The sequence below is a fragment of the Opisthocomus hoazin genome, chromosome 6 (genome assembly GCF_030867145.1).
Source record: "Opisthocomus hoazin isolate bOpiHoa1 chromosome 6, bOpiHoa1.hap1, whole genome shotgun sequence".
Classification (NCBI taxonomy): Eukaryota; Metazoa; Chordata; class Aves; order Opisthocomiformes; family Opisthocomidae; genus Opisthocomus; species Opisthocomus hoazin.
Genome location: NC_134419.1, coordinates 80,580,658 through 80,602,631, shown reverse-complemented (window position 1 = coordinate 80,602,631; position 21,974 = coordinate 80,580,658). Strand labels below are relative to the sequence as shown.

At 43.1% G+C, this 21,974-nt stretch overlaps 1 protein-coding gene across 5 annotated transcripts in view; it reads right to left on the bottom strand.

The window, feature by feature from the left end:
• Nucleotides 1-21,974, bottom strand: part of INPP5A (inositol polyphosphate-5-phosphatase A) — a 244,062-nt gene that overhangs the window by 90,275 nt on the left and 131,813 nt on the right. For all 5 annotated transcript variants that reach the window (XM_075424000.1, XM_075424002.1, XM_075424003.1 and 2 more), the window contains exons 7-8: nt 12,543-12,595; nt 4,249-4,368 (exon numbers count right to left, since the gene is read on the bottom strand). In XM_075424000.1, coding sequence (XP_075280115.1) covers nt 4,249-4,368; nt 12,543-12,595 — 173 coding nt within the window. The remainder of the gene's footprint in view (nt 1-4,248; nt 4,369-12,542; nt 12,596-21,974) is intronic.

Below are 21,974 nucleotides of genomic sequence, written 5' to 3'. Positions count from 1 at the left end.
GGCAATCATTTCTTTTGAATACCCAAAATGAGCATGAAACAGCTCCTTTGACCGGACATAAAAGTTAAATGTCCCAATGTTGATCAAATTAACTTCAGCTATGTGACAATGGACTATATTTGTGAGAAAATAATGAAGGACACAAAGGGGAGCTTTATGCCAAGATTTCACAGTTGTAATGTAAAAATGTTTCTGTTGAACTAGGCCAGGGAACATTTCAATAGGAAAACAGAAAAGCACTGTCACTTTTTTTTTTTTTTAAAAAAAACACAACCAAAAAAACCAAAAAACCACATTAATTTTATGGATCTGAATGCTCTAGATAATTTCAGGAAATTTAAATGGCTGGCACACCAAGAACCACACTATCAGGCTAACATTTCGCGTCCTTGTCCGTCACAAACTCTCTTCTAATACTTTTAAAGGACCCTATCCTACCACTTCTACTCAATTCCCTAGCCAGGCTATTAAATTCAGTAAGCACTTTTCCACAGCAAGTGTCTAAAGGAGATGACTAATACGCCAATATAATTAATTAACATGACACATGCATAAGCGTTAGTTACAGCAGATGTATGAAAGACTAAACTCAAACGTAAACTACATTTCCTTTGTTACTCTCATGTGTAGCTTAAACCTCCCAACTTTAGAAAATACAAATATGCAAGTATTATCCAAATAGGGCTAATTCTACATGGGAATTCTCCAAAATAGGTCGGGAAGATTTTTTTTTTTTCCCCAAAAAATATATAGCGGTTGTTCTTATTCTCATTTCTAAAGCAAATTCAGTTTTGACTGTATCTGCACCTATCTGGAACAACGCAATTGACCCATGGGAGTTTAGTCTGGGTTTACATTAGCACTGAGACAGACTCATTACATGCAGCAATTTTCTACATACACACTGTATATGTATTTGTAAATATACCAGCAAGTATTTGCTTAACACTAGTGTAATTCCAACTCTCTTAGCCTTTAAAGAGTCTAACACCACATTTTCTTCACACTTGCTAAATGGCAAATGCTAAAACCAACCTGCTCAGCACATACCAGCTAGCTGTCTTTAAAAGAATTATTTTTTCACATTATTAAAGCTAATCACTTCAGAACGCCATTGTAAGACTAAACCTTTCTAGTCCCAAAACATGTTATTATGCTTATTAACAGATTCCCTCAGCAGAAAACATTTTGCAGCAGCTTCAAATCACTCAACACTTCTTCCTTTGTTTTTTCCTCCCTACCCCCCCCAGGAGTTTAGAGATGTCGCGCAACTTTGTGCCTATGCGTTAAAACCTTGCAGTTAAAATAATTTTTGGGAAACCAACTTCCCTCATGTTTTGAACAGTTACACTAATTCATTTGAGCTTTATTTGCAAACTTCTATCTTTTTTGCATTTCAGACTCCTGTGACAGCTTCTACCTTACATGAAAAGGCTGTACTTAATTCATGTTTATGAAGATGCAGTGTGAACAGAACTGCGCTTTCACTTACTCCCACAGTGACCTAAATCAACTGTGAGAAGGTGTTCCTGTTTCATTCAGTGAAGGTTTAGCTCATTAAACTGTTTTCCTTCTCAGTATTGTTCACTGGGTTTGAACTGCATTGCTGTTAAATGCTCTTTAGCAGTTTAAAGGCTTTAAACGAAAAGACTTATCAGTCTCTGTTTTTAACAGCACTAAATCTGCATTATTAGTTCATGCAGATAAGGGGATTTAAAAGCGCAGCTTGAAACCTCTCTCTTCTGTATTTATCTGACACCGCATAGTTCCAGTAGCTCAGCTGGAAATGTAGATCTATGAAGCTTTAAAGAGAGATTAAAGCCAAGAAAAGAAGTACTTTTCCCCCTATAGACGCTCGCACTTTCCCTTTTCCTACTGTCTGAAGGAGTGATGGCAGACAATGGTCAAAGATGGTTCCCAAAACTCTCTGAATGGGGACACTGTTGGTGGTAGCATTCATTCAAAGTGAGCTTCAGTGTATTGTCCTCCCCAATCAGCAGATCAGAATAGAGTTTGCTGGTGGCTGCCAAAAGGTTAGCAATGCCGATGAAAGGGGTTTCCCATTATTCACTGCTCTTACAGAACTCCCCTTTTGTGCGAGCCAGCCCATCATTTCACTACGGAGGTCCGGATCTGCGGCTGGCTGCTCCCTCAAAATGAACGATTCATCTGAATGCAAGCTCACAGTGGTAGCGTGCAACCTAGAATCGAAGGGTTTCTTTTCTAAGGACAGGGGAGTTGGGGCAGTTTTTGGCAGTGTCACATTTTAATGATATACCATCATGACATCTCTGACCCACAGCTGACACTAATACTACAGTCTTATTACCGTGCCCTCGCCAGGGCATCGTGGGAGGTCCGAAGCCAAAATTAGCTAATGAAGCACACTGTATGCAGTAAACAAGCGTGCAATAAATAATGCAAAAGTTTTATACAGGCTTGATAAAGTTCCCTCATGCAAAGCATAAGAAAAGGACAGGAGACCAAAGCAGCCAAGAAAAAATGAAATAAAAATAGGCCTTTCCCACACTGCTCTGTGTAACTGAGCTCAAAAATCTATGTCTCAGACTGCCCTGAGAGCACATGCTGCTCTCACTGCATCTCTGTCCCCTAAGTAAGGCATCTTTTATAAACAACTGCATGCTACCTATCTGCCAACCTCCCAAGTACCACCAGTGTTTTCTGACGATTTGAACAGGTTTTGTAAGTGATAGAACAGAAGACATACCGGATTTTTCCTCTTCATCCTTGTATCACCCCAAAAAGTGAAAATAAATACCTATTTTGGAGGATTTCCTCCTTAGTCCTCTGCTGGGGTGCACAGGGAAAGCGCTGCTTTGTACACAGTGGAACGCAGCGGTCTCTTTTGCTAAAATATTTGCCTGTCTTCAAATAAGATAAAACTTACAGAAAGAAAGAAAACTTTGGCTGGCATGTGACTGAAAAGGTATTTATACTCCATTCTACACTTCAGAAACTTTTTTCAGTGAAAATCTACACAGGGAAAAATGACAGCACCGCACACGCAAAGCTATTGATGGCGGCACAACTTCATTTGACTCAGGAGCGTCTCCAGCCTCGCGGCTGCTGGGCAGCAGGTTTCAGAGCCCAGGTCGCCACGTGTGCCGGGGCTGCCTGGAAGAGACGCTTTAAAGCGCCATTTCTCAGGCGGACACGAAGTCAGGCAGCGCCTCGTAAGAGAAATACCAGTTGGCTTTGCCAATACACGTGTGCCCATGCAGAAAGAATTTTATTCTTACTCTTTTTCCTGACTCTGTAACTGCTAATTAGGGCAGTTGTGAATTGTTGGGCATTTTTGGGACTACCCTCTGTATTGTACCACCCATCAGACGAATCAATGGTGTAACACCATTATAAACCACGGTGTTATTAACAGTGGTGATGACCGCCCACAATCGCTGCGTTGCTGCTTGAAAAGGTGAGCTGCCTACTGCACTCAGCTAGTCCTGAGATCAAAACACCACAGGGCTCAACATGGAGGGGGCTGGAGCTCGAGACTGATGAGAAGAGGCTGAAAGAGCTGGATTTGTTCAGTTTACAGAACAGACAGCTACAGGAGGATTTTGTTGCTGGCTTTATATATTTGGTAGTTACGGAAAAGACAGAGCCAGGCTCTTCCCCGCAATGCACACCAAAAGATGAGGGGTGATGGACACAAACTGCTTTGAGGGAAATTCTGACTGGCTATTAGGCAGAAAAAGTTTCACAGTGAGGGTCATCACACACAGTAATACGTGGCCTAGCAAAGCTGCAAATCACCCTGCGTGGAGCTTTTCAAAGCTCAGCTGGATAAGCCTCAAACAACCTGATATGATGGCGAAGTGGGCCCTACTCTGAGCTGGAGGATGAACGGGAGACTCCCAGAGCTCCCTTCCAACCAGAATTACTCTGTTATTCCATAACTAACAACATAATTGAACAGTAGCCTTATTAGACTCCACACAGACCAGAAAGCTGCTAATCTAACACATCTGAAAAACAAACCTGCTTTCTACTGTACAAGTTCTAGTGACTTCAGACAGATTCTCCAGTCTCAGCGATTTAGCTTAAAAGAGTGTCATACTTAATCTATAATTGGCATCATCTAGAAAACTCTGATTAGAAGTGACCATTTTCAGTTCACAAAATAAAAATCTCTACATTTCCGAGTGTGCCTTTTGAAACATTTTTTATACGCCACTTATGAACACGGAAGATTGAAAGATGCTAGTAAAGGCTAATACATACCTATCAAGTACATAGCCAAGAGCCTTATGCCGTATTCCTGAGTAAACCGATGGGCTTGTTTCCCAAGCAATTAAATTGGAAGCATCATGGAAAAGATGAATGTTTACCAAGTCAAAGGCACTATGACAAAAAAGGAAAAAAATAAAATGATTCAGGATAAAAGAAAAAAACATTTTTTGCATCAGCAAAGCATTCAACACAGTAACACTGTATTCTCTCTTATGTTACCTTAGTATTTACTCACACAGACTGCAAATTAAGCTATCTTCATCAGACTATCATCAAACTCATCCACAGGTAAGACTGCATCTAGGCTTTTGCTTAAAATATGCATAATATGAAAATCAAAAGCTATTTGTTAGTTACAATTCACAGAAATCAAGCACTACCCTCTCACTAAAATATTTTAAAAATAAAATTGAATGTATAAACAAGCAACTTCAAGTTTATAAAGCTGTAGCTAAATACCAAAGTAGAACTGTGGCTTTGCAATAAACAAAATGAAAAGCTACTAACAGGAGTATTTTACTAACATAAAAGGCTAAATCATATCACTACAACTCCGTACCCGACCCTGTGTGAAGAGTGCCAAGATAACAGTGGTCAATTCGCACACCACTTCCAGCTGGGAAGAGGATACAGGCTCTTTGACTTGGACTGTGCCTGCAGGATCATCGAATCAGAGAATCACTTGTGTTGGAAAAGACCTTTAACATCATGTACTCCAAGTGTAAACCTAACAGTGCCAAGTTCACCACTAAACCATGCCTCTATGTGCCATGTCTACGCACAACTCTTTTAAATACCTTCAGGGGTGGGGACTCCACCACTTCCCGGGCAGCCTGGTCCAATGCTCGATAACCCTTTCAGTGAACAAGTTTTTCCTAATATCCAATGTAAACCTCCCCTGGCGCAACTTGAGGCCGTTTCCTCTTGTCCTATCACTTGTTACTCGGGAAAAGAGACCGACCCCCCACTTCACTACAACCTCCTTTCAGGTAGCTGTAGCGAGCGATAAGGTCTCCCCTCAGCCTCCTCTTCTCCAGACTGAACAACCCCAGTTCTCTCAGCTGCTTCTCATAAAACTTGGATGTGGAGTTAGCCTCAGAAAATCAGTAAAATATTGTAAAATTTCACAGCTTTGCTTCCTAACCTGAAAGACAGGAGTATTAACTCATCCTTTGCTACTCTGCAATGAGGCAGGGACTCTGGCAGCAGTCCCTTCACCTGGCTGTGGGCATTGGCATCCCCTACCACCTACTGGCAGTGCACTCTTGAATCACAGGATCATAGAATCACTAACTTTGGAAAAGACCTCTAAGATCATCAAGTCCAACCATCAACCCATCACCACCACGCCTACTAAACCATCTCCTGAAGTGCCACGTCTATACGTTTTTTGAACACCTCCAGGGATGGCGATTCCACCAGTTCCATGGGCAGCCTGTTCCAATGCTTCACAACTCTTTCAGTGAAGAAATTTTTCCTAATATCCAGTCTAAACCTCCCCTGGTACAACTTGAGACCATTGCTTCTTGTCCTGTCACTTGTTACTCGGGAGAAGAGACCAACCCCCCACCTCACAACAACCTCCTCTCAGGTAGTTGTAGAGGGCAGTAACATCTCCCCCCAGAATCCTCTTCTTCAGACTAAACAAGCCCCAGTTCCCTCAGCCGCTCCTCATAAGACTTGTTCTCCAGACCCTTAACCAGCTTTGCTGCTCTTCTCTGGACACGCTCCAGCAGCTCAGTGTCCTTCTTGCAGTGAGGGGCCCAAAACTGAACACACAAGAAAGAAACAACCCCAAGGGGTAAAGGCTGTCTTGGCCTCGGGAGCTCTGCCCTCCTGGAGGAACATGCAGGAGTTGAGGACCACTGTTACAGTGCCCAGTGTCTGCCTTGTGGGATGGCCAAAGACTGGCAGAAGAGATTTCTGAAAAGGAATCATATTGCTTCTATGGAAACTCTATGGATTTTGGTTTGGTTGAGGACAAGAGAAATAGGGATATTCTGGAAGTTGTTTCTTAATCAATTAAACCAACTTCAAAACCCTGTGAAACAAAAATACCTTCTTCTGCCTGCTGGCAAAAAAGCTAAATTACAGAACCATAGAATGGTTTGGGTTGAAAGGGACCTTATAGATGGATCCAGTTCGAACCTCCCTGCCATGGGCAGGGACCCCTTCCACCAGACCAGGGTGCTCAAAGTCCCATCCAGCTGGCCTTGGACACTGCCAGGGATCAGGCAGCCACAGCTTCTCTGGGCAGCCTGGGCCAGGGCCTTACCATCCTCACAGTAAAGCATTTCTTCCTTATATCTAAATCTACCCTCTTTTAGTTTAAAACCTTTGCCCCTTGTCCTGTCACTACAGCCCTGGGTAAAAGTCTCTCTCCATCTTTCTTGTAAGACCCTTTTCTAAACTAAAAGGTCCCAATTAGGTCTTCTGGGAGCCTTCTCTTCTCCAGGCTGAACCACCCCAGCTCCCTCGGCCTGTCTCCACAGGAGAGGCGTTCCAGCCCTCTGACCCTCCACAGGACCATGACTTCCTATGGTCACTAGGTTGTGATGGCTATTTACAACTACTTCCTAGTCAGCGTTAGTCCATAAGTTCCCCGACACAGGGACCGGAATTTGCTATGAGACTGCACAACATTTGGCTGAATTTGGCTGGTAACAGTATTTTTAATAATAATATTGCTAGCCTTACAATGTACCTGTATGCAGGAATTTTCTGTAATTAACGCACCCAGACAGAGGCATTTCCTATTGCCACCTACGTTAATCGCATACGAGGGGTCACTTCTAGCGGGCTGGCAGTCACCTGGAAGGCAAGCTGCCTTTCTGCACTCCGGTCCCCCACTGCTGACAGGCAGGACACGTCTGCCTGGCAAACAGAAAGCTATCCAGCTGTTATGGCCAAGCTGGCATTCTGCTTTATATTTGCTCTGCTTGAGGCTTTTTGTGTCCTAGAGATCTGGACTGCATTTTTAAAAACTCTATGGTCTCATTGCTTTGCTGTTGAGTTTTTTGGTGATGGGACATGGCAAGGCACAACGAAACCTGAAAACCTGGCATATGCTTTTCACACAGATTTAGCAACCCCACCACCCCCCTAACAAAAAAACCCTCAAACAAACCATCGTATGGAGGAATTCCTGCATGCTGCACTGAGGGACTGAAGGAAAGGTGTCTCCTATGAAGCTCCAAAAGAGATACTTGAGGGACAGCACTGACAACATGATGTTTTGGAAAGGAGGGCCCTCCAGCACCTGCAGAAAGTGGTATGCCCCAGTAGCTCCTACACGCATAATACCGCTTAGCACTAAAACAGTCTGCTGCACTTCATTTTGAGGGCACAATTTTGGTTACTGTTTAAAAAAATACATTTTGGGTAAGTTCCACGAACACTGACAGTGCTTATTGCATTAGCACTGGACTGACAAGGGTAAAAAATTTCCTGGGTATAACTGAACAGACTTCTTTAAACTTCTAAACTATGAAGAAACAAAGTTACACACCAGAGTAGAGGTAAGTCTGTCCTAGATGACTGTTAGAAGAAACAAGGCTATTTAATATGTTTTATTCTCACATTCAGAAAAACGCTCGCAAAATTTGGTTGCAGCTGATCGAAGATAGCCAGCATTTAAATGCAAAAAGACGTTATGGGAAGAACGGAGGCAAAGCTCTACTACACTACTGCAAGTCTGGTCTCGCTGGCATTTTTAGGCATGATGGGAGTGGTCATTCTAGACCTGTTTTAAGCTCTCTGTCCAAGTATGCTTCAGTACTGTTCCTGTCCTTGGCAAGCTCAGGCATAATCCATGGACAAAGGATCTCTGTCGGCTCCCCTTCACAGACACGCGGGTTCTTGGTTTTCCTGAGCCCCCTTGACACGATGCTGATGGCCACAGAAACGCTCCTCAGGCCAGCACTGCTCTTCCAGGCACTGTGTGCTCTGTGGCTATATCCCCTCTCGGCAGCTCTTATCTTCAGTAGTAGCTGCAGGCACACACCGATGATTTTGTGAAGGGCTCCAAAACCATGCATTCTCCACATGTTCTCATTTCTCTGCTTCACTGATGAACACCATTTAGGCTTACCCCAGAGCCACCTACGGATTTTGAGCTGCCTCTTTCCAGAAAAACCTGCTGAATGTCCTCTCAGTGTCTTCCCTCTTCCTCGGCCTTACTGCTAGTGAAAGGTCCATTTAGTGAGTTTTGTGAGGTGAACCACAGCTCAGCCCCATCATCCGACTGTATCACCCTGCCTGGGGTTTCAGATTTAAAAAACGGTTTTTCCCTTTACAGGAGCCAAGCATTTCAAACTTGAACAAATGGCTAAATCATACTGACTCTGCATTACCACTCCTGTGCACAGCCATTTCTTGTATGAGAATTCAGTGTGGAGGTACAAAACAACAGAGAAGGCAAACACACCTCATGTTCAAAAATGAGTTTTGTAGCCTGCCAGCAAGAACGTGGCAACAGACTTTGGCAGAGAGAAGAATCAAGCAGAAACCCCAAGCTGTGCACAGGGAGATTCCCCAGCTCGTGGACAGAGTCAGGGAACACATCTGGGCTCAGCAAATAATGGCAGCCAAGGCAGCAAATGCACGATAAAGATATAGAGGTCACCAAGCTGCCGGTACAAAGGCCTCTTCCAAAGATACCGGTGGGTTTTTCTGGCTACCGAGAACAGCGTATCTTGCGGAATGAACTCACAGTGACAATAAAGTAGTCCTGCTAACCTTTGTATTAAGATACATCATTAGCACATAGTTACAAAACAATCTGGAGACCACAGCTTGAGATTTCCATTCCTGTCTGAAGGACGAACAGAAAGAATCCCTGCAGGACAGGGAGAGACCTCATGTCACGAACGCACCTCCTGTGTGAAGGTATCTATACTCCCTCCCTATCTGCCTAAATACTGCTTGTTCTTAAAACTTGCTCATGAAGGACCTGCCACCTACAATTTCCCTGCCCTGAAATTAAAACTTTCATCATACTACCTGTCTTCCTGCAAATGCAACTCCTTTCCTTCTGCCCTTTCTGCAGGGGCGACAGACAGCAACCAGGCTCCCAGATGTGGCGAGCCAAATTTTTTCAACTCCTGCTCAACTACTCCTTCCATTCTTGACCCTCCTGTTCTTTTTCCAGCTTACCTAAAGCACAGCACTCAAAACAAGACAAGAGTACTCTATCAAAGGCCTTGGCAGCACTCAAATAATTACCATACCTCCTCCCCTTCGTGTCCTTCACATGATGTCTCTATTAACATATCTCAGTAAGATGACAATAAATCACATTCAACTTTTCCCTTGATCCTTTTCTACAGTACGGGTACTGAGTCAGTTACTCCCAATACTGTATTTGTGCTTTTGAATTCTCCTCTCAAAGTGCAATGCTTTGCACTTCCCTGACTTTAATCTTGCAATCATACTTCCTTTAAAATATCAAAACAACCTCGACTGTTGATTCTGACCTCTGATATACTTGGAATCGTTGGTGCCATACCTATATTTTATAAATGTATTCACTACTCCATCCTCCCTACCAAATACAAACCATATGTGCAAACTGTATTTAAGACTGTCATGCATTCAGGGTGCTGTCTTGCACCTATTAATACAACGACACTAAGAACTATTGGACTAGAAATAAATACCACCCCACCAGCCCCCTCATATTCAAGATACTAAAAAAAAAAGGCAAAGAAAGAGGTCCATGTAGTTCCGCAGTTCTCTTTCATTTTTTCTTAAAATGAAATCTCTGAGTGCCCCAAGATTTCTTAATTCTTTGTTCACACTAAATGTAAGCTAACAAAGAATACTGGATGTGAAAAATCTGGATTCACAGAGGAACTCCGGTGGGGCAGATCACTGGATCACAGAGGAGGAAAAAGAGGACAGTTCTCAGAAGGTCACTTTTTGGGGTTTTTGGAAGCCCTCTGTTTTAGGCATCAGGTACATTCAATAATTATGTTTTCCAAGCAGGGAAAATTAACAGCTGCCTTCAAGGATTCGCACAAAAGTAACAACAAGTCTCTTGGCCATATTTCTGACGAACTATCAGCATGTAGAAATGTATAGATCAAAAGGCACAATTACGAAAACGGCCAGAAGTTTGTTCGTATGCATATGCACATAGACTGGGTTTAAACACTTGACATACCATCAACAGACACATTATGCACTTAGACCTAAACAGGTGTAATTCCTAACCCCCTGCATTTTCCATAATATTTCACTTTCATTCTCCAGAAATTGTTCACAGACTATTCCAGACACAAAACTACCACCACAGCTCACCTCACTACAGATCAGAAAAAGCTGTGGGCCTCCTCACTCTTACTTTCCACTATACCCTTAGGAAACATAAACATCGTACATTATCTGATCAGAACATCTAGCTATAGGCTGCTCCTTACAACAACTATCCTTTTTTAATATCCACCTGCAAGAAAACAATTCCTTCAAATCTATCTCTGAACAACACTGTTTTCTTGGAAAGGCCTAAAAATAAATTCACATTATGTTTTCTGCAAAGAGGAAATCCAAGAGGATAGGAGAGACAGGACCTGGAAAAGTCCTGACACAAAAGGAAAGCAATTGGTGCTAAATTAAAAATTGGTGCTAAATACCCACTTCTGCAGATCTCTACTGCTGGAATCACATGCCATGTCACATGGATCTGGAAAAATTAACAAGAACCTGCATTATCCCATAGCTACCTGCCTGACTTCTGGGTCAAAAGCCTGTAAAAGGAGAAAACCTGCTGCTTTTTCACTTTTCACAAACTGTTTGCTTAATCTACTAAACATGCTTATGCAAACAAGCAAGAACACTGTCCAGCACTCAAAAATCAGCCTGTGTGAACATTCATCAGACTTTAAAACCAAACTTACAATTTTAAGATGTCAAACGACCACAGAAGGAAAGGAAAAATGTTGAACGTCCATGTACATTTAGGTGACTATAACATAAGTAAGCAGTAAAGACCAAAACTACAACTAAATGGTAAAAAAGCATGGTCAGATTTCCAGTTAGAACTAGAGAACTCTGAACTATCTGCAGGTTTATTTGAGCTCTCCTTGTGTTAAGACATGGCAAATGTTCACGCTCTCCCACATATAGTGTTTTGCGCAGTTAGCTCTTCCCCCAACTTACGCTACTACTATTACTACTATTATTGTTATTAAAGATGGAATTTTCAAACACAGATGGTAAATAGCTTCAGTTACGAGATACACCCCCTATCAACACCGGTTGGCACCGCTCCTTCCAAAGACAGTGATCTAGCGTGTACCACCACAATGATGTCCAGCTTCTATTTTCATACAGCTATGTGCTCCCCTCAGCTCCCATCGCTTTGGGCTGCTGGACGATGCCAAGAGAGAAAAATGTTTGTTTCTTGTGTAGGTTTTCACAGTACATCTTCGAGGAACTCTCTCTGCCTTGAAGACAGGCAGGTCAGATTGAACTTAAATAGTTCTTGCTCGGTGGGACGTTTCCTCAGCAGTCTGTGAGCGCAAAGATGAGCAGTGGGCTGCCTGCTCTCTGCTGCCCTTCCATCAAACCCCACCAGTGAGCGCTGGGCTGCCAGGTGCTTTACTGTACTCTGGGATGAAAATCAGCAACCTCACAGAGAACAGGGCCATGCCTTGGGTTTAAAATGGGAATCCTGACCTGAATCCGACAAATAAAAAGTTCTGTTCCAACAAAAGTAATATAGTAGGAACTGGTTTTAAAAAGCTGCTTTCCTTACAGGTAGGGTCCCTCCACTGGCTTCAGTGGAAACTGGACTGGGCTCAAACAGCTGGCTTAAAGCGTTCATCCAGAATGACCTCTTTGCTCAGAAAGCCCGTAGGCGAGGGCTGCACACAGCCCGGCACGGGCGTCCGACCTAGGTGAGACGCTGCAGGCCCCTGGCTGTCCCAGCCGTGATGGGGAGCGGTAGTCGGGGGACGGCTCTAGCTCAGCACTGTGACCCCTGCAGCTTTGGTCACAGACACAAACTTCTTCGATCGTGCTTGACTGAGAGGTTGATTATGACCTGAATTATCCCATGCTAATTGCATATACCTGTGAACATTAACATCGTATTTTGTCATGTGTCGTTACAACTCACTGAGCATTATGTGCTCAATAAATTATAAAGCAAAGGAGCTGGTTTGCAACCAATCTGTTCTATGAATAGACCAATCTATATGTATGAATACCTTCTTTGAAACAGTTGTTAACAAAAACATACATAATATACACATAACCAGAAATAACTTAAAGATGCAGCTTACCAATCAGTAATACACCATCTTGTTCGAATGAAACCTTTTCTGGACCACTTGCACTGAAAAATAAAGAAATAAAAATCAGTCACCTTAAGAAAAGGATTACTGTGAAATCTATGTATACAGAGAAGAAAATAAAACAAAGTTCATCCATACACTGTAACCAATAAGCACTACACACCAACTCAGGTGCCCTGTAAAACATATATTGTGTCTCTTGTAAATCCTGGAATTATTTGTGGTTTTGGTCCTGCAGCGGTTATAAACTTCTGTGTAAAATTAATATAAGCTCTGGCAGTTGTTTAGAGATGAACGATAACCAGTTAGGAAAGCTTTATAAATGTACTTATGCTTAGCCTAAACCAGCAAATTCTTACTGCCTATGCATGAATGTCTTGGCTTCTTCATAGTTTTACCTGAACTGTAAAATGTCATCAGAGATTTACACCAAATTAAAATGAATGAGATCTGCTAGAAAGCTATTTCTTCTGCTGAGCCAACCCACCCAATATTTCTATAAAAGTTAAGGGGAATTTAAATAATGCTGGAACATTGCATTTATCAAAACGGCAACGTCCGTGAGAAAGCCACAAATCAGCTCATGCCAACGCATGGCACTCCTGATACAGTAACAGGATTTTTTCAGCACCACTCCTAAGCCGCTGCCATAAATTACAACCTCCCGCAAAAAAACATGATTCTGCATCCTATTTATTCACTGTTAACAATGAATGTGGGGCTAGGCTAACGTTCTCTGGTAATGAATATTGCACCAGACAGGCCTAAATAACGATGCTAATGATTCTGTAGCATAAGACTGTAACTCCTTATTACAAATAAAGTGCCAGCCACAGCAGTGCATCCCCCTCGCTCAGGGCTATCGCTCTCCTAAGGCACTGCCTTCAGAAGAGACTTGCCGGGTGCACTGATCCACCCCACTGCGAACACACAGTCCTCACGTAATTTCAAAGTCTCAAATACCGCTGAGATAGTGAAGTGCCTCATAAAATCTAAACAGGGTGTTTTCCAACCACCCTTCAGATGACGGTTACCTATCTCCCACCTGCTCTCCTCTTGCAGCACAAACACAGTAACCGCAGTCAAGACCAACCAGACCTAACATCACTCCTTTACCAGGGTCCCTTTCCCATTGGGGTTTTTGCATTCAGAATATGCTTATGAAGATATTAAAGTGTTTATTTTATGGAACAAATAATAGCTATTTCTTGAAAGCCTGAAGGTGAAAACTATTTACTGAGATGCAGTTGTTCTCCTCTATCCAAACCCAGGAAAATGTGCAGTTACTTGTAAATGGCAGCTTATTTCACTGATTGCACTCAACTTCAGAGCTTGCAATTTTGTGGAAGAAGAGTTACCTACATGCTACAAAACCACAAAGCAAAAAATTGTCTACAAAATCTATGCATGGTTACAGACCTGTTTTCAGTACTTCTTGCTCCAGGTGGTTATTTCAGAATCCCCTTTCTGCAGCCTCGTGGGACCTTGCTACACAGACTGCTAGAGCCGAATTTGACTGCCAGTGCCGCAGTGAAAACTGCAGCTTGGCTGCTTACCTGAGGACACAGCTGTGCTGGCCCTGCCAAAGAAGGGTTGGAGGCTTTTCCTGCACAAATTTTATCAGCTTCGCATCGCTAGAGCCGCGGGCAGCACATGGAAGCAGTCCTCTGAAGACCGCCGAGTCCAAGAACAGCGACTAACAACAAAGCCCTTTATGCAGTGAACCAAAAGTTGTATTTTGATACTGTGGACACACAATGAACAGCTTTATGCTGCTCCTGACTTCTGTCCCTGCTTACAGCTGGCTTTGAAGAGCTCACCAGATGTATATAAGAGAGAATAAAATAAATTGACAAACGTTTGGCCAAATGTAAGTATTTCCTATAGACGAAAGGAGAAAAATCTCCTAAAACCAGAAGGATTATACAGAATAAACGGAATTCTGCGCACACGCGAAGTTTGCCCGCACACACACACAACCCCCCCGCAGATCTGTGCGGTGACTCCTGGCAGCTGACTGCATCAATTTGTATAACTACAGACGGTAGTGCGGGTAAGTGTTTTGGGGATACTTAGTAATTAACATCAGTTGTTTGTTGATGCTTACAGGTGCTTAAATCTTCTAAAACCTTGCACTTTCAGAAGAAAGTAAATTTGTCTAGGTTTAATGAGGTCGTATTCAGGGAGGAAAGCGTAACAGTTCACTACTCTGCAATCCAGCTGACGGATACACTCAGAGGGAACTAATTTCTCTGAACCCTTATTACTTTTGTCTTAGGAGATGTCAACTTTTGATTTTTCTTAAACTGCAGCTCTACTGAGAAAAACTCTGTGGTGTCCGTGAATAAATATCTACTTCACTGTAAATATTTTTTTTTTTCAACACTGAAACAGAACGCCTGCTGTAGTTCCAGCAGCCACTCTGGCCTACCAGGGAATGGCTGGCTGGAGGGCTAACACACCAACTCTTCCCAATAGTCCGGCTTTTACGGCTGAACTACAAATCCCGTAATCCAGTAAGGTCTTGTCTATACACAGTTTCTGTGATGATCATGATAGCACAGTTACAAGTTGAGATCTGGCAAAATGTCAACATTTATTCAAAAGCAAAACAAAGTTAAATGTTAAAACCATTCAAAATTGGCTTAAATCTAATCTCAATTGAAAAAGGAGAGCTCTGTTATTTCATTTGTAAAAACAACTATAATGAACTTCTAATTACTGAAGAACAATACATAGAGCTTAAAGCCAGATAGTCCAAGCCAAGATAACGTCTTCAATCAAGCTGTCTTTTTCCATTTGCTGTTTTCCTCTTTGATTACTCCAAAAGATGTAGCATCACCACAGGGCCAACTAGATCATCTTGCTCGGAGCCACATCCGGTTGGGTTTTGAGCATCTCTAAGGACAGCGATTCCAAAACCTACCGTGTCCTCTCTTCCGTTGTTTGTCCTCATGGTGAATCGTTTCCCCAGCTTTAGTCAGGTTTTCCCTCGCTGCAGCTGATGACCACTGCCCCTTGTCCTGCTGCTGCACGCCACCCTGAGGCACCCGGCCCAATCCCTGCAGAGCCACCAGCCGGTCACCGCAGCCAGCAGCGTGGTCCCCCACCACCTGCCTCTCCCGGCAGCACAGACACCGCTCAGGCTTCTCTTCCCCATCCCGGGCTCCAGCCCCAGAGCAGCCTCTACTATGCTTGCTCCACTTCACCCATGTCTGTCTGGTACAGAGGTTCCTAAACAAGACACCGGAGATGTGACGCGGCCTTGGGAGTGCCAGGAGGACGGGAGGAGTCCCCTCCCAGGACCTAACACATCCTGGGAGGCCACTGGCCTTCTCTGCTGCCAAACTACAGCGCAGGCTCTTGTTCACCTTGCTGTCCAACGAGATCCAGGTCCTCTTCTGTTTTCTGGATAGTCACCTCCAGCCTGTACCGCTTTATGAGGTTATCCCATCCCAGGGACAAGGCTTAACCTTTCCTGAACTCCACGAGGTCCCCATCAGACCATTTGTTCTGCCTGTTGAAGTCCCTGTGAACAGCAGCCCTGCCCTCCAGCATATTGACTGCTCCCCCAGCTCAGCATCATCTGCAAAGCTGAGTGTGTCATCCATCCCATTGTCCAAGCTGTTGAACAGTAAAGACTGCAGCATTGACCCCTGAGGAACACCACCAGTGACCAGCTGGACTTTGCTCACCACCCTGTGAGCCTGGTGGATGGCCAACCTCCCACCCACCTGTACTCCACCTGCCCAGTACATGTCACCAATTGGGCTTCAACGATACTGTGAGAGACTGCATCAAAGGCCTTTCTAGAGTCAAGGTATACAGGATCCACAGCACTCCCCTTGTTAATGCAACTGGTCGCCCAGGAAGATTTGCTCCATCACCTTCCCATGACTGAGGACAGGCCACCTGGGACCGTACTTTCTGCGCTTCTTGAAAATGGCTGTGACATTTGTGTTTTCCCAGCCTTCAGGAACCTCTCCCTTTTAAGATAGCAGTGAGAAGCCTTGCAATGCATCAACCAGATCCCATTCTCCCTTGGACATGCCCTGTCTGCTGTCACGGGCCCACGTATGTACAATTAGCTTAAGGTTTCCTGGAAGTGGAGTGTACAAGATCAAGAGTCCTGGTGTCAATCATCATTCCCTTCTCCAGCAGGCCATCCCACCGGACTTTACACTGATTCCGTCACTGATGACCTCACCAACACAAGCAGTACCGGTATAAAGCATGCCCAACCCTTGGCTCTGCTGCCTTACTCAGCTTCATGCAAGCCTACACTGATACAAGCCAATTAAAAGGCATCTGCAACGCAGTTTATATCCCACGACATGGTAAAATACAGGAATCTCTTACAGTAGCTTGGCATCCTCACACATACACTGCAAATAGTGGTTTTAAGGGCAGCAGTATGTATTAGAGGCTATTTTGCCGACTATTTACTTTAGTAAGTGTAACTGGAATCCTGGCACCTCTCTATTAGAAGTCCTTAAAAAACATTAAAAAAAAGAAATCACAATTTGAAAACTTGTAGTTACATTCCACCAGCCTTTTCTTTGTGAATAGAGTCTCTCAGGAGATCACTCTGACCTTTTAAAACCCCCTAGAAACACCACCTACATAAATAACCTCCGCTACATCAGGTAAAAGGACCTCCAGACAACATTAACATGAAGAGAGAGGTTATAGAGGGCTAATGTCAAAAAGCACTGTGAGCAATAAGTAATGCACACAAACCATGATTGATAATCACTAGCACAGAGCCTTAATTCATCTTTTCTCCATCATTTTACTGAGAGGGACCATATCAAATTAAATAGTGACCCAGAAAGGGTTTATTCAACCACACAAAGCAGGGGCATGAAGGAAAGACATATTAAAGTGGCAATGACGGCAGTGTAATTGCACCTGCTTAAAGGAACACCACAGTCCAGAGGAACTGGAAAGCTGGTACATGAAATGGCTGAACACTGAGCAGCAAGAACAACTGAGGTACCAAGCGGTGTTCAGCATTAACAGGCCCACATCACCGTGGCGAGAACAACTCCTCCTCAAAGCCTCACGCAGAAACCTGTGTTTCACCTATTCATAATATGCTCAATGTTTCACTAGCCAGCAAAAGCAGCATGTATTATGACAACTTTCCATAAAAACCATGCTGAATGTAGTTCCTGCCCCAAAACTGTTTTCTTTCCTTCCTTAGATCAGTTGACAGAACTAAAGAATTTATGCTCTTGTGTTTTTAGGAGTTTGTGTACAAACTGTTCAAAGTACCTTTCTCATTTCCCTGTATTTCAGAGTAACATGCCGCATATGGAATACTCGAGCCCGGTTCAGCCTTTGAACACCATCACACATCGTAACAGCACTATCAGTCATATCTTTACTGCTAAAGATTTCTAGAAGTCATTACATAAATTAAAAAGTCTGCAAATGAAAAAAATCTATGGCACTTATCAAACAAATGCACAGTGAGAGCTGTGCGGTTTAACCCCGGCCGGCAGCTCAGCCCCAGGCAGCCGCTTGCCCACTCCGCCGCGGTGGGACGGGGGAGAGAATCGGAAGGGTAAAGTGAGAAAACTCGCGGGCTGAGATCAGGACAGTCTAACAGGGAAAGCAAAAGCCGCGCGCGGGCAAAGCAAAAGAAGGGATTCCTTCACTGCTTCCCGTCGGCGGGCAGGCGTTCAGCCGTCTCCAGGAGAGCAGGGCTCCATCGCACGTCGCGGTGCCTTGGGAAGACAAAGGCCTCACCCCAGATGTCCCCCTTCCTTCTTCCCCCAGCTCTGTGCGCCGAGCGTGACGCCGTGCGGCACAGGGTGCCCCTTGGGTCGGCGGGGGTCAGCTGTCCCGGCTGTGCCCCCTCCCCGCTCCTCGTGCGCCCGCAGCCCCCTCGCCGGGTGCGGAAAAGGGCTCGGCGCTGCGCAGGCGCTGCTCAGCAGCAGCTGGAGCGTCGCTGTCACCCTCACTGCTGCGGCCACAGATCCCAAACAGGGCCTCGCACGGGCTGCTACGAACAAAATTCACTCTGTCCCAGCCAAAACCAGCACAGATCTTAAGAATATAAAGTCAATCTATTTAATGACAAAGTCTATTATGTAGCGTAATAATTTAATTGATAATTTGCTTTTTCACATAATGCTTTCATTACCCTTTATTTACCAGAAAATACAGTATGAAGAATTTAGTACAAATATATCTATTGGAAGACCACATTTACGTATCTGTGCACGATGTAAGCAAATAGAAGAAATACGCGATAAAACCTGCACTTGCTCCACTTATTTTTACATATGAAGCCATGGGACATGCAAATCACTGTTGCTGTCAGCTTCTTCCTATACACATCACCAGTGAAGCAGTCAACCAGTAGTAATACGTAATTTCTTCACTAGAAGTCATTTTAGACGACAGAAATTCAATAACGATGCAACTTTTGAAAGAAATATCAAGTATTTTTTTGTAAGAAAGATCTAAGTTACCATGTCAAGGTGGCAGCAGGCCTGTGGAAGCCATAGGTACAAGTGGACACGGGGTAAGGCAGAGGTTTCAGGGCCCCTTTTTCAGCTGTGAGACAGCCTCGAAGGACCAAGCGGATACAGGGGAATGCAGGAGCAGTGATGGTAAGTCAGAGGGGCCTGGCCCTGCCAGCACCTGAAGCGTAATGCTCCAGTCTCGATCGCTGCCAAAAATAGCTGAAAATAACGCTATGTGTTTGAAAGCACAACACGGACTACGAGCCTGTTCTCGCACTTCATACACACTGACAGTGATACAATTTTTCTTCTATTTTACAAGGCACTGTCTTTTTTTCTCCTATATTTCACTAAACTCTCCAAAGAACATTTAAGTCCGTAAGAATTTCTTTCTTTGGAAGAACAGAATCTAGGGTTGACAGGAGTATAAACAATGGACCTAAATTTTAGATGCCCAACGCAACATACGATAGTAATTCTGTAACTCATTTCGCTTTTTCTGAGAATGCAAAGAGTCATCACAAAACTTATTTTATAACATAGTCATTAAAGGTAGATATTTACAATAATAAAATTTATCCTATTAAGGTAATGGCAGGACAGTGATAACAGAACACAGGACTGCCAACAGCAAGGTTACATGACTTGTCTCAAAATGACAAAATCAGAACTGCGATCTCACGGATTTGCTGGTGTGGTCAGGGTAAGCCTAACTCAGCATTTGGCCACATTCTCTTCCAATTACTATTTTCTTTAGGACTTATCAATACAGACAAATTATATTATTGTCAGACCACATGACTTAAAATAGTTACAAAAGCAACAGCGGTGGACGGAAACATGATGGTTTGGGCCTCTTCCTTGGTGCAAGCAGAAGCCAGCGCAGGAAGCTGGGGAGGTACTTCAGCTCATGCTGGACAATGTTACCCAGCCTAGGCTGAATAAAGCAAGGACACATATGCCTCTACATCACAAAATGACTCTTGTTTTATTGCGTCACTTGTATCTTCCCTTGCCCTAACCTGTAAATTACCTTTAGATACTCCTAACTTGAACACACCTACTTAATTCCTTTAACTTCAATAAATAATTCACTTATAATTTGGCTATTTAACATTAAGAATGCAAAAGTTAGTAGGTTTTGGACCTAATACAGCCCATTAGTCGAACCACTGTTTAACACCTTAAATATAAAAATGTCATCCTTCACCTTAGATATATACTGCAGCCGAACAACATGCCTTACATATTTTGGATCACTGACGTGCTTTAATATTTCCAAATACAGTATTTAGAAAGAAGAAACTTTTGGAAACAAATTTAAAGAAGAACTATAGCTTGGAAAGGAAAAGAGAGAAAATCATTTTGTATTGCAGATTTCAAAGCAACAATCTTTATTTTGACTTTAACAGATAGTCACTAGCTCCTCCACCATCTGTAAGCCAGCATAAAAACAGGTAGAGGATATAGATCATCTGTACACTCTCAGAGAGGTATCTACATTTTAAAATAGGAAAAAAAAATTCCTGCTTCATGTCCCAGAAAGGGGATACCACATCTTTCACCTTACAGTATTAAGTCTCTTCTCAGATCCTCTGTTAATAGGATTCCTTTAGCCAGCAGATGGATTGTGAATACAGGCAGTTTCATCTACTAAAAGACAACATAAATCATCATTGAGAAAGGAGAGACCGCAGTAAGGTTATCACCATACAGCCTTCTCCATGAAAGGTTTGCATTAAAGCATTAGTGAAATTAATTCATCTTTCATAAGAGCTTTGAGCAGTATGTGTGATCTATGATAACAACCAATTTCTCACTACGGGAAAAAAAAAAATTACTCAGGCCTGATAGACTACACAAATCTGCTTTTTTTTAAATGGCCTAACATTATCTGGAGTGTTGCTCCCAGAGGCATCATTTGAGTCTTATGCCTAGCCAAGAGGACCCATAAATCAAGGCAGAAAGTTTTGTTAGTTTTATATGCAGTGGGCTGTAATTGTTTTGAATTGCATTATGCCTCAATCATTGTAATTACTTTTAGATCATCCCTAAGCAGCAGTAATAAAAAGAAAAGAAACCAGTCTTAAACCATTTCTCACACAAAACAGTGTAAATGTGGCATGAGAAGTCTGGCTAAAACACACAAGAACATGTAAATGTAATGTTTGGACAGATATCCTGCTCATGCGTTCTGCTGTGACAACTCAAATTTTCAAAACACACACAGTATTTTGTGGCCTTTTAATTAGCATCGTTATTACTGACACCTATCTAGGAAGAAAATAGGTGATTACAAGATTAATTTTAGCTTTAAAAATGGAAACGTGTGTGAGAACCAAAACTATGTCACTATTGTTTTTCTGGTGTTCCTGTACTTACGTGTGCTTGAGAGACTCTGTGGTCTTCAGTCCAAAATGAAAAACAGCGTAGTGTAAAAATCATCACAATTATTTTCTAACTTTTCAAGTCACATGAAACATACGCTGGCCTGGTCTGTGCTATGTTGCATGCCAAATGAGCATGGGAAATCACAGAACTGTAAATATCGATGCTGCCACTATCTGCATTATTTTAGCCCTGGAGAGCCTGTGTTACTTCCCTTTCTCACTGTGCAATGGTCTGAAATAGAACACGTAAATTCCCCAGCCTGTCCTACGAGTCTTGCCTCAACACTTTTACAAGGAGTTATGCTGTGTGCAGGAACAGCACTTAACTTTCAAGGCGCTTCAGAGTTTCGTTCATATCTTAATTGCGAGTGTTTGTGAATTTTCTCTTTTCCTATTTGTTCCTCTTCCAGGTAAACAGCATCCCAACAACACCAGAACACAGTGCTTTCTCCTTCGAAAAGTCATTTAAGGTAACACAACGAACGAGAACAGTACGGAGGCATCAGATCCTCAGAAGGTATTTAGCTGCTACTCGTGTTCTGGACCTAACAGTC